This window comes from Macaca mulatta, chromosome 7, assembly GCF_049350105.2.
Source record: "Macaca mulatta isolate MMU2019108-1 chromosome 7, T2T-MMU8v2.0, whole genome shotgun sequence".
Taxonomy (NCBI): Eukaryota; Metazoa; Chordata; class Mammalia; order Primates; family Cercopithecidae; genus Macaca; species Macaca mulatta.
Genome location: NC_133412.1, coordinates 148,194,935 through 148,212,487, shown reverse-complemented (window position 1 = coordinate 148,212,487; position 17,553 = coordinate 148,194,935). Strand labels below are relative to the sequence as shown.

Sequence of the window (17,553 nt, the reverse complement as noted above, 5' to 3'; positions counted from 1 at the left end):
GCTCTTGTTGCCCAGGCTGGAGTGCAGTGGTGCAATCTCGGCTCACCGCAACCTCCGCCTCCCGGGTTCAAGCAATTCTCCTGCCTCAGCCTCTGGAATAGCTGGGATTACAGGCATGCGCCACCACGCCCGGCTAATTTTGCATTTTTAGTAGAGACGGGGTTTCTCCATGTTGGTCAGGCTGGTCTCGAACTCCCGACCTCAGGTGATCTGTCCACCTTGGCCTCCCAAAGTGCTGGACTATAGGCATGAGCCACCACACCCTGCCCCAGATCTTTTCTCTTGCTAACCTTTCCCTGCTAAGGGATATAAAATCTTTTCTTGCATGGAGTTTTCAGGTACTAATGTTTTCTGACTCAACTAGCTGATTTTACTTCATTAAAACCTCTTTGTTTCACAAAGAAAAATACGAAGAAAGTTTTTTTCCATTGCTGAAGAGCTTGGAATCTGGACTTAAAGTTATCAGTCCCCTTTGATCCTTAAAAACATCTATAATCTCCATTGAATCCACAAGTTAGAAATCTAAACAGATTATAACAACCAGACTTTGGAAATATTTGTATGCTACCTACATTTTCTTTTTCTTTTTTTTTCTTTTATTTATTTTTATTTTTTTGAGACGGAGTCTCCCTCTGTTGCCCAGGCTGGAGTGCAGTGGTGCAATCTCAGCTCACCACAACCTCCATCTCCCAGGTTCAAGCAATTCTCCTGCCTCAGCCTCCTGAGTAGCTGGGATTACAGGCGTGCACCACCACGCCCGGCTAATTTTTTTGTATTTTTAGTAGAGACAGGATTTCACCATATTGGCCAGGCTGGTCTCGAACTCCTGACCTTGTGATCCGCCTGCCTCAGCCTCCCAGAGTGCTGGGATTACAGACGTGCACCACCACGCCCAGCTAATTTTTTTTGTATTTTTAGTAGAGACAGGGTTTCACTATGTTGGCTAGGCTGGTCTCAAACTCCTGACCTTGTGATCCTCCTGCCTAGGCCTCCCAGAGTGCTGGGATTACAGGCATGAGCCACTGTGCCCGGCCTATATGCTACCTACATTTTCATGTTGCTAATTGAAGTTATTCTTTCTTCCCACAGATTAAACCCAATCTCGCTAAACTTCGCAAAATGGCCCAGGCCTGGCGTCTCTTTGGAAAAGCAGAGTGTGATACAACGCAGAGCCTGCAGCAATCCATGCCTCCCTGTGAGCCACCATGAGAACAGAATCACTGGTCTAAAGGAACAAAGGGATTTTCACTGTATGCCTCTGAGCAGAGAGCAGCAGCAGCAGGTACCAGCACGGCCCTGACTGAATCAGCCCAGTGTCCCTGAGCAGCTTAGACAACAGGGCTCTTTGTATCAGTATTTCTTGAGCAGATGATTCCTCTAGTTGAGTAGCCAGATGGAATTCAAGCCTAAAGACAGTTCATTCATTTGCATCCATGGACATAGAAGGTTGCCATATAGTATCTACCTTTTGCTACTTATTTAATGATAAAATTTAATGATCGTTTGATTGGTTGCTTGGTTTGTTATTTGAAGGGTGTGATTTTTGTTTCTGTACAGTTTTTTTTTCAAGCTTCACATTTGCGTGTATCTAATTCAGCTGATGCTCAAGTCCAAGGGGTAGTCTGCCTTCCCAGGCTGCCCCCAGGGTTTCTCCACTGGTCCTTCCTTTTCCCTTCAGTCTTCTTCACTTCCCTGTGCTGCTGCTTCATGTGCTGCATCTCAGACTTAAAGAGTTTCTCTACTTTCAGTGAAAACACTCTCTAGGGTCTTTCATCAGGCCTTTAGTTATTTTAGGGGTAAAAACTATGGATAAAAAGGACAAGGATAGAACAGAGAAAATTTAAAGTCCTGTTCCAGGTTTTTTGTTTTGTTTTCTTTAAAAACTCAGAGACTGAGGCCGGGCGCGGTGGCTCAAGCCTGTAATCCCAGCACTTTGGGAGGCCGAGACGGGCGGATCACGAGGTCAGGAGATCGAGACCATCCTGGCTAACACGGTGAAACCCTGTCTCTACTAAAAAATACAAAAAACTAGCCAGGCGAGGTGGCAGGCGCCTGTAGTCCCAGCTACTTGGGAGGCTGAGGCAGGAGAATGGCGTGAACCCAGGAGGCGGAGCTTGCAGTGAGCCGAGATCGCGCCACTGCACTCCAGCCTGGGAGACAGAGCGACACTCCGTCTCAAAAAAAAAAAAAAAAAACAAAACTCAGAGACTGATGTTCAATATCCCAAACCAGTAAAATGGAGAAAATACTATGAGCTTGTTTTTTAAAATATGATTTTTTTTTTTTGGTACTTCATAAAGTATCTCTTTATGTGACAGCAATTGTCATATCAAAACACAGCATATCTATGTTCAACCTAACCAAATATGTTTACACTTTCTCTTTCAGGAGACAAGGGTTCTTTGTGTCCCTTTCAAACAGTATCTTGGTGTTATTACATTATGCCTATCTATTGCCCTTATAATTTCACTTGGGACCAGGACTGATCATTCTGCAAATGCTTGTTATGCCATTCTCAATCTATTTTTCCCACACCTTTTCACATGATTTGTGGTTAATAGGACTCAATAGACTAAAATTGCATAGTAGAAAAAAAAATACAAAAAGCCAGCTGGTAATGTTTATTGCAACAGGGGTGCTATACAATTAGTAAGAGGATGCAATGAGAATTTCTACTTTTGTATTTCCTGACCAGCCTGCTCAAAGTGGCTTTTATATCAATGGATTTATTTTCATCATTTTTTAATACAGGAAACCAATTCGTGCTCATGGAAGAAAAGTTCCTTTGCCAGCAGCCTTGAAGTGAATCTTACAGGAGCAATGAAAGTATTGCATTCATTAGCATCTGCCCCAGAGAAGGTTCAGGGAAAACCTTCACTTGTTTTCAAGGGGATCCTTGTAGACTTACGTAATTGGAACCCTGAAGAACAGGCCCTACTGTCTAAAAATGGCTTTTATTCTTCTAAATACATATAAACGGGTGTTTTATAGATGGGAAAACATGACCTTAGAAAGGAGGGAGTTTTCAGAGGATTTGCAGGCTGTCAGGGGCTCTGCCTCCAGGCCCAGTGTGGCAGTGTGGCCTCAGGGCCTCCGCCTCCCTGCTTAAGGGCTGCACAGAGGCCAACTGTCCTGGGAGTTGTAAAAATCTTTTCGGGTCAGACCAATTTGAGAGATTTTAAAAAGTGTCTCAATGCCTCTTATGATTTCAGAAGGTTTTGCTATATGTAATCCCAACTACAATTTTCTTGAGAGTAGCAGAGGATTACAAAAAGTCCTCCATAAATTATGTAATTGGCCTTCCTGGCTAGCCTGACTCAAGCAATGTCAGAAATAATTATTCTATTTTCATAATTTATAAGTGTGGGAGCAGGCCTCAGCATTCAAACAACCTGTTAGAGAAAAACATCTAATAGATTACCTTTATCGCCTATTAAGGTTTTATGTTGTTTTTAACTCAGATGCCATAAGAACAAAGATACATGTAATTTATAATAGTAATCATTAATACCTATATTGTGCTTTAAGGTTTACAAAATATTTTTTCTCACACTTTATCTTATTTTAATTTCTTGACAGTCCGTGAGGTAAGGTGGTAGCTTCATCACCATTTTACAAAGTGGGAAACGAAGGTGGAGAACCGTCCTCTTAGGAACCTGGTTGTCCCCCTTTGTATAATAAAACTTCGAAGCTCGGAGCTGTTAACTGGTTTGCTGAAGGCTTAGCTGTGAGAGCCAGAATTCAGACCCAGGTCTGAGTGACTTCAAACTGCACACTCCTTCCCATTATTACCCATATGCTGTCCCTTATATTTTTAATTTATTAGGAATTCATTCATTTATAAACTTGGTGATTCACCTTCATTCGATTCTGGTCACTGAAGGCTTTAGTAACTTCAGAGTAAAACTTGAGAGATGAGATGTGAAATGTAGCCATTCTTGAGAGTTCCTTTTTCTGTAACATTCATCAACACTTCATTGAGAAGTGAAGGTTCCTATGGCTGTCTCTGCCTTCAAGAGGCTTAGCTTTAGTCACTGAGAAAGACAAGGAAACTAACGATAGAATATAGTAGCTTCCTCTGGCGTTAGGTATTACAGAGTCACAGCTAGTGACAGCTAGCCTTTTATTATTGAAAGAAGAGGAGCTAACAGTCCCACTATCAGAATTAATACTAGAGATGGCAATGGGAGCTAGTATCGGAAAAGCTTAAGGCAAAACATAAAGTGTAGGCTAGAATGAAGCTGGAGAATGGGGAGGGGGCTTGGGTAACATCCAGAATCTGGCTGGGTACCTGGAACTACATGAGATGTAAGAATGGAGGGGTTCTAGCAGTAGTCAGAGGTCAGGTACAAATGAACAGCTGGGATCTGGGCACGGCAGACAGTGAAAAAACCCAGGCAAGCAAAACGGTCAGAGCAGGAGGGGGCCCAAGGCCACATTCTTGAGATGTGGAGGGGCTGAGGAGCCATGCCAAGTGAGAACAGATGCAGCTCAGCAGTTCCTAGCAAGCCCTGACAAGCCAGCTCAGCTGAAGCTTCGGGTGGGAGCCAGTCATGGCACAGTGGAGTGAAGGAAGAGCAGTTTCAGGCACCCAGAACCTGACCCCCACTACTTGTTTTCCACCTGAAGAGCCACCCATTCTATCCAAACCCTTTGCAAAAGTCTGCTAACAGAGAGAACCGGCCAGTATGCTGGCCACTCACGATCATGCCCGTCTGTCTTTACCCTCTAAGCTGAAGCTGCGCGTCAACGGTGAAATGGCAAAAAGGTGGGTCCAGAAGAGGGGAAAAGAAGGAAGTCTGGGAAAACAAAATGCTGAAGAATCTGGACCAAATAAACCCTTCCTTCCTTCTTCCTTCTATCTCTCTCTTCATCATTCAGCAAATCTTCAGTGAGTTCCCTTCTGAATGTATTGTATCAGAACTTGTGCAGGATATGAAGGGAAAAAAACAGGTTATCACATGGTTTAGGATGTTTCCAACCCTTGGATCATTTTCACCGCAGGCCCATTAGTTACAGAGCACTCAGTCTTACCCAGAAGCATCGGATCTAGTCCAGGCAACCGGATCCAAGTGTGTGGGAATCGCAGTGTGCTGCATGTCGGAATCTATCAGGCCAGCATGACTTGAGCAGCAGCCCGCAGAAGTGGGATTTGGCCAGTCTTGCCTGACTCTGGCCTTACAACTTGCTCTTATCTACTTCCAAAGTAAGGAGTGCCCCATGATGGGCCAAGCAGTCCAAAAAAAAGTGGCTTGGAGTTAGCTACCGCAGTTAGCAGTTTCTCATTATTCAACATTGCATTACCCCTTTTTCACATTAGTTAACTGCAGAATTTTATTTTCATGTATTTGTTATCTTTCCAACCCCAGTGTTGTAGGAAGAATATTACATATAAATGATGACTTAGGAATCTTGTCAAATTTTTGTTTCTTCAGCACTAAGTAGCTTATTTTCTAGGCAGGTCTTAATTCTAAATGTAACATGCTTGAAAAAAACACTATTGAAAGGATCCATCTCTTCAGCATAGAATTTAATATACATATCAGGCAATCACCATCTCAAGCATGATTAGACTCAAGCGCTGCCCTCCATCGTGTGAGGGATGCCAGGAAACTGGAAGCTTAGACTTTAGCTCTTTATTATTAAGTTGGTGCAAAAGTAATTGCAGTTTTTACCGTTAATAATAATAGTTGCCTAGCCATTGTGCAGTACCTTGCAAGAGCTCTTTGGCAAATGAAAGAATAATTCAAAGCAAAGTAGGCCAGATATAAAACACTTCCAAATCACATTTCAAAATTGTCCTTTCGTGTCAACTAGGTGCATGTCTGCTAAGGGAGTTTTTGCAAGGACAGGTGGATAGTATGAGGCCTTTACAATAATCACATTACCATCTGGTGCTATCTATATGGCAGAGCCGTTCTGATGTAGTTGTATTATCACAGATCATTACAGAGTATGCCAGTCATTCCATGATGGGACTGTGACTGGCAGCCTTTCTTAGCCCAAAGACTGATGCAACAGATTGCTTTGAGAAATAGTTTTGAAGCACATCCATGAAACATATGATCCTATGGGTACCAGCATTGATTTCTTTGAGGTATCGTTTTACACTTCAGTTTTTCCTGGTAGAGTATTTTTCTGAGACGTCTCTTCTGAGGCTAAATTAGGAATTTCTGTTCCTTCTTCAAGTTCCAAGAATTGTGCCTCTCCTGCCCTCTGCCCAGACTGGAAGATAGAAACCGTGGGAAAAAAAGTGTCTTTACAAACTGCAGTTATCTAACTTGGTTTATTTAACATATTCAGGAAGACTTTCACATCCATGGAATCCTCGTTCTATTAATTCTCTCCAAGCTACAACAGTTGTTTTTTTGTTTGGTTTTTTTTTTCGAGTTTCTCGGTTCTGCCAGCAAGGCAGGGGTGGGAGGTGGGCACCCCTGATACCAATGCTGACAGGTAGTGAGTTGACGTGGAACTTCTGTTTCCTCCTGTTCAGTTCAGGTTCTCTCTTTCTGATACTTACCCCTCCTCAAATAGGGAAACAAAGAGAGGGGAAATAGGAAGATGAGCCTTAATAGGGTTTACTTAATTGGGGGCATAAAGGTTCTAAAAAGTATGCATTCCTGCAGTTCTGTTCTTAGCACTGTAAAAGCTGATCAGAAAGAGAGCTTCTACCCTTATAACCTTCATCCATCTCAGTCATGCCTGGGAAGGATGTTGGTGCTAATTTTAGACACAGAGACTAAGATAGACAAAGGACAAGTATCATAAAGCATTTTTGGAGCCAGGAACAGATTTAAGTTCCTTGCCTCACTGCTGCTCTTACTCCAAACCACACAATTGTACCCAAGTGAATTGCTGTTAGAATTGGTGCCTTTGGAGGAGACAATTGCTTATAATTGGTAGCTACAAGCCACTTCACTGAGAAAGCATGGGGTCTTAGATGCTTTAAGAAATAATAGAAAGACTGAGCCTGAGTGAGTCAGGCTCTTCTGAGTCATACAGTTTTTAGGTCAGTGTAAAATACTGACTTTCTGAGGTCTTACTTTTTTCCCTCTGGAAGACCTAAAGCAAAGATCTCTCTCAAAGAGGTATTAAAGAATAGAGGCCTTTCCCTCAGAACCTACTTCTGCCCAGTGTTCACCAAAACGTGGTTTCAAATCACCTGTTCAAAGCCCACAGGGTGCTTATTTGTTAAACATGCAGATTCTTAGTGCTCCCTCCACCCACACAGACACTGCACAAGAGGCCCTGCTTTGGACCACTAGTTCCTAAACATGGCAGAAAATCTGGATCACCTGGGAGACTTTTTAGGTTAAAAACCGGAAACAGTATGTAAGCATAAACATGTCAACAAAATGAGAGGATGTCCCTCTGCTTGCCGTGCTTGGTATTTTACTTCTATACTGTTTCCCTATACGTGTACATATAATTTTGTTTTGTTTTTGTCAGACAGAGTCTCACCCACTCTTGCCCAGGCTAAAGTGCAGTGGCCCAATGGCACTGCTCACTGCAGCCTCCACTTCCCCAGTTCAGACTCCCGAGTAGCTGGGACTACAGGTACCCGCAACCACACCTGGCTAACTTTTGTATTTTTAGTGGAGACTAAAAATTTTATTATAGTATTTTAGTTTCACGATTTTGACCACGCTGGTCTCAAACTCCTGACCTCAAGTGATCTGCCCTCCTTGGCCTCCCAAAGTGCTCGGATTATAGGCATGAGCCAGTGCGCCCGGCCAGTGTCGTTTTGTTTTCATGAAATGAGTCCATATTATGCACATTGCTCTGCAGCTTTTGTTTTTCCCAGCTTGTTTTTTAACAGAGTATCAAATGGACTTCCTTGCAAATCTGTCCTATTAACATGAGGATCACAACTCAGATGCCTACAGGGGTTAGGCAGACAACATAAATGAGTTAAATGGATCCAGTAGGAACTGCAGAAAACTGGAGATGTTTCCTCTTACTGCGTCAGACATTACCCAACCGCAAACTAACTACTGCCATTTGGAAATGTTGGCCCAGAGCTGCCAAATTTGAGTTTTCAAGAAGAGCAAGATATCTGAATTTTTGAAATGTGCAATCTCCAGATTTTTAAATATTGGTAACAAATTCACATTAAATGCAGTGAACCAGCCCAAATGTCTTCAATCCAGACACTGCCCCTCCAGCCATCCTTCTGAAATTTCTATTGCCATGTATAATGTTCCACAGTGTAACTGTCAATACTTACTCAACATTTCTCCTATTGCTGGACACTTAGGCTCTGACATTACAACTACTACACTCTGTATAAATCTTTGTGCTTATACAAATATGGAAATACAGCTTCCAAATTGCCCTCTAAAAGGTTGTACCAATTTATAGTCTTATAAACACTGCATGAGACTATCCTTTTCTGGGAAGCTTTAAACAGATTCCCAGGTGGTAACCCAGAGATCAGATGCAGTAGGTCTAAGATGAAACCCAAGACTGTGTGAGTGACCGGAATGACTCAGGTGATTCTGATGATCAGAGAGGTTTTGGAACTACCGTTTTAGCCTATTAACAAGCTGTTTGGGGCCATGAGCAGTGAATTGTAGAAGAAACTGTACTTTCATTTGTACTTCTGTTTTTTAATTTTATTTAGAGACAGGGTCTTGCTCTATCATCCCGGGAGTGCAGTGGTACAATCATAGCTCACTGAAGCTTGAACTCATGGGCTCAAGTGATCCTCCCACCTCAGCCTCCAGAATAGCAAGGCCACAGGTATGTGCCACCATGTCTGGCTAATTTAAAAAAAAAAAATTTTGTAGAGACAGGATCTTGCTATGTTGCCAGGCTAATCTCAAACTCCAGGCCTCAAACAATCCTCCCACCTCAGCTTCCCAAAGTGCCAGGATTACAAATGGGAGCCACTGCATCTGGCCACTACTACCATGTTGTACACTTTTCCTGCTAACTACAGCCCTCTATGCAAACACAAAAAAGGCTCTGCTGCTGCTGTTTCAAGCAGTTCTGTCAGAGTAGGACAACAAATAAACCAACTATGGAACCTTCAAGTGGCTTTTATTGGCAGAGCCTAGAAGAAGTGTTGTAGCCATTCCAGAGCAAAAATCTGTATCCCAGCAAGGTATTCAGTGTTATGTTTAACACACTACTGAACCAGAAAGTTTAAGTTCCTGACACAGACGCAACCAGGTCACTAAAAGGCTCCTAAATCAACAGGTTAAGCCCCGCTGCTGTGTTAAGATCTGAAAGGTAAGACACAGTCCTGGATGTGTGCCCTTGATACAGGGTGACTAAAAAGGCAGGCAACAGTATCAAGGATTTTTTTTAGGTGTACTCCTGTACACTCCCACATTGCAAGGATGTGTTTCAGCAGCAGCACTCAAGTCTCCTCTTCATTCTGTATCTGCCTAACAATCTCTGCTTAGGACAAGTATGGTCGTCATAAAACATGATCATCAGGATGGTAGAGTTCACTCATCAGGCGGTAGATGTAGGAAGGTGCATTCCCACCAATGTTGGAGATAAAGAGGGTAATGAGCTCTGGTGGGACGTAGTCAAACACAGGGCAATGCACGCTGACCTTCTCCAGAATGTCCCCTGAAAGGCAAGCACACGTGCTAAAGGTAAAACTGAGCCTCCCTCTCTCATAATTAAGTAGCATATAGATTCCAGCCTCGAGAATGCAGGCATATTAGCTCCCCACGGATGGGAAGCTATGAAAAAATGCAAACCAGAGGAGATGACTTCAGATCATGACAACCCCTGCTTACAACTCTTCCGTGCCTCTGCACAGCCCTTAGAATAAAATTCAAACTCAGGACTGAAATTTAAGATCTGGGCCCTCCCTGCCACACCACATGAATTACAATTTGGACCACTCTTCCCCTTGCTCATTACTGTCTAGCCATGTATGCCATCCTTTTCTAACTGGCTAAGCCCCCTGCACCAGCTCATGGAAAACTCTATGATCTTCATATGGTGGACTGTATTCATTCAGGACTCAGATGAAATGTCATCTCATTAAGACCCTTCCTCAATCTCAGTTAGGCCCCTAGCCACTTTCTATCACATCAGCCTTGCTTGTCCTCAGGCATCCCATGACCTGATACTTTCTCATCTGTCTTCCACAATAGAATGTGTGGGAACAAGGCCTTATCTTTTTCATTCATTGTTATATCTTCAGTGCCTAGAAGAGTGCTGGATACACTGTAGGTGCTCAGTAACTATTTCCTGAAGAATGAATGTTTATTTAAATAAAGGGATGAAGTCATTCAACTTCCAAGAGGAACTAGAACCCCAACTACTATGCGTTGCTCTCAGAGGGTGTATAAGGCCACCCTTGCTGATGAGGCTGCAGGCATAATGAGCTGAGCTGCTGCCTTCAGAAGAAGCCAGAGAAAAGAACCCTAACACATGAGATTATCCAGGCTACAGGCAAGTTTTCTAAGTAGGAACATTTCACAGCCTGCTTCCTTTGGGAGTCAATTTACCAAAATGACTCCTTATATAGCAGGAAAACAGGTACATTTTCCCAACTGGTTGTTGATATCTCAAAGAGCATGCAAAGCCAAACCCAGACAATGCTAGATGATCCAACCCACAGTAGCCCCAACAAATCTAAAATACATTCGTCTCAGAACAAATTAACATGGACTTGATCAGGTCCTCAAGCACTTTGAGCTGCTAAAGAAAACAGTCCCCCCAAGAAGTATGATAAAAAACACAACCTGACAGCATTCAGTTCTACTGACCAACAAAACGACAAAAAGACCAAAACACATGCACGCACAAACCCCAAATACACACAACACATGCACGCATGCGCACATGCACACATAGCTTTTGTACCTTCTGTGAATGGCAGGACTTCTTCAGGAGCCACAAACTTATGAAATGAGTCTTCTTCATTGGGGAACTAGAAAGGAAAAAATTTTTAAAAACTAGAGACCCAGCAATTCCACTCCTAGATATGTACCCTAGAGAAATGAAAACATATGTTCACACAGAAAATTTATACACAGATGCTTATAGCATGATTATTCACAAAAGCCAAAAGGTGGAACCAACCCAAATGCCCATAAACAGATGAATGGATTAAATTGTGGTATGTTCATATAATGGAATATTATTCAGCCTCGAAAGGAAATTCTGACATTACAACATGGATGAACTTTGAAAACATCGTGCTAAGTGAAAAAAGTCAGGCACAACATGTCACGTATTATATGATTCCTTTTATACAAAATGGACAAATCCATAGAGACAGGAGCAGATTAGAGGAGATGGGGAGAAGGAGAAATAGGGAGAGATTACTTAATGGGTACAGGGAGTTTTTCTAGAGTGGAGAAAAAGTTTTGAAACTAGAGAGTGGTGGTTGTACAATGCTGTGAATGTACTAGATACCACTAAATTGTATACTTTAAAATGGTTAATTGTATGTTATGTGAATTTCACCTCAATTTAAAAAATAGAGACTATAAATAGTTTGATGTTTTCAAAGCAAATAGCTTCTATCACTGATGAAATGTCTCTTCACTTAGTCCCTGCTTGTATTCAGGTTACAAAGGACAGGCCCTGCAACAATAACAAAACTGATTCTATGATCCTAGTGTCAACCTGCTTGGCATTTTCAGAAATGGTCAGGTGACGGGGAGTGGTGACAATCGTAAGGAAAGGACCTTTCCCAACTACATATTGTCCTCACAATCTTGCCTTCCTAAAGCTGGCAGCTTAGAACTCTCAACTATTTTACTGAATCAAGACTTCTGTGGTTCTTTCCAGCCTCCACTGGATGTAATCCATTGAGTAAATGCAGATAAATGGAGGCCCTAGAGTGAGTTGGTTGAAGTCCCAGAGTTCAAGCCTACCCTTTGGCTTCCTTCTTTCTGCTGGCTTCTAGCTAGAGACAGACACACATACCTGTGGGGAAAGTTTGAACATAGGTGCACAGACGATGAGTGGGGTGGAATGGTGTTTTGCTGCCAGTGCCAGAGTGTGAGTTCCTGTCACAGCTCTCAGGGCACCATTGGCCAGGATGGTCTTCGTGCCAATGATTACCTTTGAGACAAGAAGAAAAATGTGAGTCATCCTGGGGGTGGAGCCTTAAAAGGGCCACTGGCCACAAAAAGCTGAATGCTCAGGCCTCAGAATGGTATCGTGAGGGGTCACAGACTGGTAGAGGGGAAGGGATCCCTGGCTTAGTACAAGTTCTAGCTTAAAAGTAGGTTGCCAAGGAAAGAATGAATGTAAAATGGGACAAGAAACTGCAAAACCTACTGCTCTCAGTCCCATATTTTCTGGAAATTGAGAAGCCATACCTTCTGAGAAGCCAGGAACCTTTTTCATTCACTAGCCGCAACTGCCAAGCTCTTTGAGCATAAGGCAGGAGCCCTGTAGCCAATCCCTAGCAACTGACACTCTTGCTTTAGTTCTATTTAATACTTCATTCTTTTCAATGCTTCAACCAAATTTAGAGGCTACTCCAAGAGAGGAACAATGATGCAGAAAAAGGGAAAAGAAATTCAGTATGTACTTTGAAAGGTGCTAGAAACTTCTCTCACCATGGATATTACAGGAGATAAAAATCAGTTTTAGAAACATAACCTTCATGAATTCAACATAAGTCCAAATATGCCCACCTTGTTGACTCTTGACATAACAGCAAAAATGGCAGCATCAGTCATGACAGTTGTCTCAATACCTGCTTTGGACAAATTCACAGCCATTTCATGACCCTGCAATGGGAGGGAAAGGCTGATTCTAAGAGAAAGAGTGAGAAATAGTGAAGAGTGCTCTCAAATGTAACTGGATCTGGGGAATTGTGTGATATGGGCATATCCAGCACATAATTTCCAATAGATAACTCATTTTTCGGACAACTAAGTTTTTGGACTATCATAGCTCTGGTAAGCTGTAGGGAAGCCCAGGGGAAGCTAATAAATGTCTAGTGCTCCAGCCACAAAACTGGAAATACAACGTGCGTGTATAACATAATCACGATTGCTGACAAGATAGCTCCTGGCTCATTATTTTAAAACATCCTGCATCCTTACATATTTCCTTTTTGAGACCTATTATTTACTTAGGATCGAGTGAGGTCAGACCAAGCATCAGTCATCCCCAAGGTAATTTATCCTGCTTTGATTCCTAAAAGAACCAACCTATGTTTCCTTGGACCCAGCAGTTCACCACCTTTTTTTTTTTTTTTTTTTTTTTTGAGACACAGTCTTGCTCTGTGGTACACGTTGGAGTGCAGTGGCGCTATCTTGGCTCATTGCAACCTCTGCTTTCCAGGTTCAAGCAATTCTCCTGCCTCAACCTCCAGAGTAGCTGGGATTACAGGCATGCACCAGCATGCCCAGCTAATTTTTGTATTTTTAGTAGAGATGGGGTTTCGTCGTGTTGGCCAGGCTGCTCTCGAACTCCTGACCTCAGGTGATCCGCCCGCCTCAGTCTCCCAAAGTGCTGGGATTACGGGCGTGAACCACCACTCCCAGTCCCAACTTTCTTAAACCACTATTTAAGAATGTTCACAGGGCGAACACCTTGAAAATTCCCTTAATGTTTTAGTTTATCTTCTCAGTGTCTCAAAGTCTTGCTTATCAATTCGAGGTTGGAATGGCCCTGCCCATCCCTTGTTTATTTCTTCTTCATTTTCCGTTTTTCTTAGTAGCAGCTACAGCAGTCTCCTTACCTGGCAGAAAGGAGCGCACTCTGCTACAATGACATGGAATTTCCTCTTTCGGGCAGCCTCTTGGAGGAAGGCCTCTACTGTTCGGGAGAAGCCAATGGTCATGATCACCTCATTGGAGTGAATGTGCTCCAGAGCCTGGGCTGCAATGTTCTCCGTTGTCCCTTCTGTAAGAACAGTTTGGAAAAATATATATATATATATATATGTCTATATATATATGAAATTGCTATGCTATATCACAAACACACATTATGAGTGTACGGAAAAAGATGTCTGCCCTTCAGATGCACTGCCAACCCAGCAGGCCCTGGTACCACAGGGTTAATGTGCTTAAAGTGAAATGTCACAATTTTTTTTTTTTTTTGAGACGGAGTCTCGCTCTGCCGCCCAGGCTGGAGTGCAGTGGCCGGATCTCAGCTCACTGCAAGCTCCGCCTCCCGGGTTCACGCCATTCTCCTGCCTCAGCCTCCCGAGTAGTTGGGACTACAGGCGCCCGCCACCGCGCCCGGCTAGTTTTTTGTATTTTTTAGTAGAGACGGGGTTTCACCGTGTTAGCCAGGATGGTCTCGATCTCCTGACCTCGTGATCCGCCAGTCTCGGCCTCCCAAAGTGCTGGGATTACAGGCTTGAGCCACCGCGCCCGGCCAATTTTTTTTTTTTTTTTTTTTTTTTTAATAGAGATAGGGTCCCACTATGTTGCCCAGGCTGGTTTTGAACTCCTGGTCGCAAGCAATCCACTCACCTTGGCCTCCCAAAGTTGTGGGATTACAGGTGTGAGCCACCACGCCCAGCTATGTCACAATTTCTTAAAAGCCCCACTCTGGGATTTTCTGCCTGCCCTCTTCCAGAAGTACCCCTATCTATCAACCACTTCTGTCACTACAGAGCTCCTTACAACCGATTTTGAAGACAGTGAATTCAGCCAAGGAATGGCAATCTGGGAAATCCTAAAGTGCTGAGAATCGGGTAAACAGAGCTTCTGCCTAAAAGAACTCTTCCTTCAAAAGGTGGCCACAACACTTCTACGTGAGAGAGAATGGCCAGAGAAGAAAAACGGGGGAGGAATTTGGAAGCAGCTTCTTCATCATCTGATTATAATGAATATCTGCAAGTCACCTGGACCGCAATGACAAGGGGGATAGAAATGGTATACGTGTACGTGTGTATAAAAATTCAGAGATAGTGAAGGAGGTCTTTCGACCTGGTTCTCTAGGGAGTTCATCTTCTTTACAATGAAAATAAAACTCTGTCCTAATAAAGTCTGTGCCACTCCACAGACTTGCAGTCTATCAAGGGTTGGTCTGTAAGGAAAAGTAGAGAGGGTTACTTTGGTCCCATCACCTGTTGCAACATTTCCTAATCAGGAAGGAGGACAAACCTCTGAGAACCAGAAGACTGGTAATATCCCATCTCTGCTAATGAACAACCTTCAGGGGCTTCTGTTCCCTTATTTGCCTGTGACCAGTCCCATTTTCCTAGCGATCAGGCCTCTTACCCAGCTCCACTAGCAGCTCATTAATCGCCTCAATGATGTTGGAGTGGAGTTGGGCATAATGGAAGCTGAAATCCTCGTTCAGGCCTCCGGACGTCAACAGTTTGTGCAGGGACTCCTGCTGATCACTCTCGTCGCTGCGTCCATGGAGTCTATAGAGGCAACAAGACCCAAAGAGAGAGGTGGGGAGGAGGAGTGGTCAGGCAGGTAACAAGGGCTGCTCAGCTCCAATAAAGTCTCCGAGCAGGGAGAGGGGCCCGTGGAAAAAGTGTCACTGGATCCAACCCGGAGCCCAGGACGTAAGCCTGACCTGCCATACTCCTCCCGGATAATCTTGAGCACTCTCCGCACCATGTTGCCCACGGTGGTCTCGGAGGGCTGAGCGGCCGTCATCCTCCTGCCCTCTCTGCGGATCAGCTCCATCAGCTCCCCTACAGTCCAAAAGAGAGAGGATAAGAGGAGCCAACGCGAAGTGAGGCCTGGGAAACTTTCAGCCTTGGGATCGGGAACAGGCAGGGGCCGGGTTCGCTGACGGAGGCAGGCCGGCCTCACCCGCGTTGCTCCAGCGGTGGTCCGTGATGATCTGGCGTAGCAGCCCCAGGGTCTCCCGAGCCATTTCCTCGGAGCTGCGCGGCCCACCACCCCGCTTCAGGGTCTCCACGAAGCTCTCGATCCTCTCTGACAACTCCGAGCCCTTCGCTGCTGATCCCGGCATCTCTAAGGTAGCTGCCTTCAGCCTTCACCGGCGGAATCCACACCTGCCAGACCACACAGTTTGCACTTCCGGGGCGGGCAAGGTCGGCTTCCGCCGTGAGGGGAGGGGGGAAACCACAAGTTTGAGGGGAAGCAGGCCACGCCCCTCGTTGCCACTCTCCCGCCCCCTTCCTCTGCCTGAGCCAATCACAGACGTGGGGCTCGGGTTGTTCAGTTACAACCGGGCCCGCGCGCCTCGGGGGCTGCAGGCTAGGAAGCGGCCTTTCTTGGCTCAGCCGACGGTGAACGGAAGTAACCCGTCCGGCCTGTAGAGGGTGGCTGGTCCCGTTGCTATGGGAGCAGCAAGTCTCTACGAGCCCCTCACCGCGACTTAAGGCTACACTGAAGAAGTTGCGGCACTCCCTCCTGTCTTCCCAGCTCGGTGACCGCCCGAGCTGTCACTCCTGAGTGTCAGCTGACACTGACGTTACGAATGCGTGTCCAGGGTCGGCTGCCCCTTGGGCAGATGTCTCACTTTTGTTCTGTTACATTACTTGGTACCGTTTGCGCCTGTATCTAGTAGGTTCATCTCTCTGAAAACAAGGATCATATCTTTTGTTGCTTTTGTATTCTCAAGGCCTAACACGTCTAATAGAAGATAGCGAAATTAAGAGATGAGGAAGACTACGAACCATTAAGGAGATTCAAAGTGGGAGCCAATACAGAAGCAAAGATAACATCCTCCGATTTGGACAGAATTGTCCTCCTACCTCTAGAGAGGCCAGAGAGTATAACATAATACCAAGAGTTACCATTTACTTAAAGCTTACTGGATGTTGGGAACTGTATGTGAATTGTCTCAGTTAATAAGGTCTGAAATAGGTCCTCTTATCTCCATTTTACAGATTGGAAAACAGACCCACAGAATTTAAGCAGTTAATAAATGATTGGGTTCATACTTAAATCCAGGTCTTCCTGAACCCAAAGTCTGTGTGTAATAGAAATCTCTATTTCCTTAAGATAAATTATTCAAAGTGGAATCCTTAGGCGAGCACATTTTAAAGACTTTTGTTACAATTAACAAATTGCCCTCCAAAAAAATTATGTCAATACCAAAGTTAGCCAAAGGTAGTACAAAGAAAAGAAAATTACAGGTTAATATCTCTCATGAACATAGGAAGCAAAAATTGCAACAAATTATTAGCACATCAAATCCTGCAATACATAAAAAAAGAGTAATATGTAATTACAAAGTAAAACATAAACCTGGAATGCAAAGCTGATCAAATACTTAAAAATCAATGTCATGTGCCATACTAACAATCTAAGAAGTAAAACCACATGATCATGTCAATTGATGCAGGAAGAAGCATTTGACAAAATTCGATATTCATGATACAAACTCTCAGAAAACTAGAACAAAAGGGAACTTCCTGAACTTGATAAAAGATATCTACAAAATCCTACACCAAAAATCATACTTCACAGTAAAAGATTGCTTTCTCCCTAAGATCAGGACAAGGCAAGGATGTCTACTTTCACCACTCCCATTTAACATCAATATGTGAAGTCCTAGCCCTCGCAATAAGGCAAGAAAAAGAAAAAGCATACAGAATGGAAAGAAACTGTCCCTGTTCACAGGAGACATGATAGTCTACACAGAAAATCCCAGAGTCAACAGCAACAAAAA

At 43.9% G+C, this 17,553-nt stretch overlaps 2 protein-coding genes across 25 annotated transcripts in view; one reads left to right on the top strand and one right to left on the bottom strand.

The window, feature by feature from the left end:
* The window catches only part of MLH3 (mutL homolog 3), a 35,023-nt gene extending 33,516 nt beyond the window's left edge, over positions 1-1,507 (top strand). For 22 of the 23 annotated variants that reach the window (XR_013395137.1, XR_013395138.1, XR_013395135.1 and 19 more), the window contains one exon: positions 1,090-1,507. Coding sequence is in view for 18 of the 23 variants with exons in the window: in XM_077937886.1 (XP_077794012.1) it covers positions 1,090-1,209 (120 nt within the window). In the remaining 5 variants the exon portion in view is untranslated. 23 annotated transcript variants of the gene reach the window in all.
* Positions 1,508-5,513: 4,006 nt separating this feature from the next.
* On the bottom strand, positions 5,514-15,955 carry EIF2B2 (eukaryotic translation initiation factor 2B subunit beta). 2 transcript variants are annotated; one of them, XM_015144119.3, is made up of 8 exons: positions 15,723-15,955; positions 15,481-15,601; positions 15,174-15,322; positions 13,679-13,842; positions 12,624-12,719; positions 11,905-12,042; positions 10,834-10,900; positions 5,514-6,225 (listed from the first exon to the last, which is right to left on the bottom strand). In XM_015144119.3, exons 1-8 carry the CDS (start codon positions 15,883-15,885, stop codon positions 6,185-6,187), a joined length of 939 nt encoding a protein of 312 aa, XP_014999605.1. In that variant the 5' UTR covers positions 15,886-15,955; the 3' UTR covers positions 5,514-6,184.
* Between the last annotated feature and the right edge of the window lie 1,598 nt (positions 15,956-17,553).

Bases quoted from the DNA above. Each gene is read 5' to 3' on its own strand.
- EIF2B2 (XM_015144119.3), bottom strand. From the start codon at position 15,885: ATGCCGGGATCAGCAGCGAAGGGCTCGGAGTTGTCAGAGAGGATCGAG. The intron at 12,720-13,678 runs GTAAGGAGACTG...CTCCCATTGCAG, and splicing joins AGTGCGCTCCTTTCTGCCAG to GGTCATGAAATGGCTGTGAA. The intron at 6,226-10,833 runs GTACAAAAGCTA...TCTATCTTCCAG, and splicing joins AGTCCTGCCATTCACAGAAG to TCTGGGCAGAGGGCAGGAGA.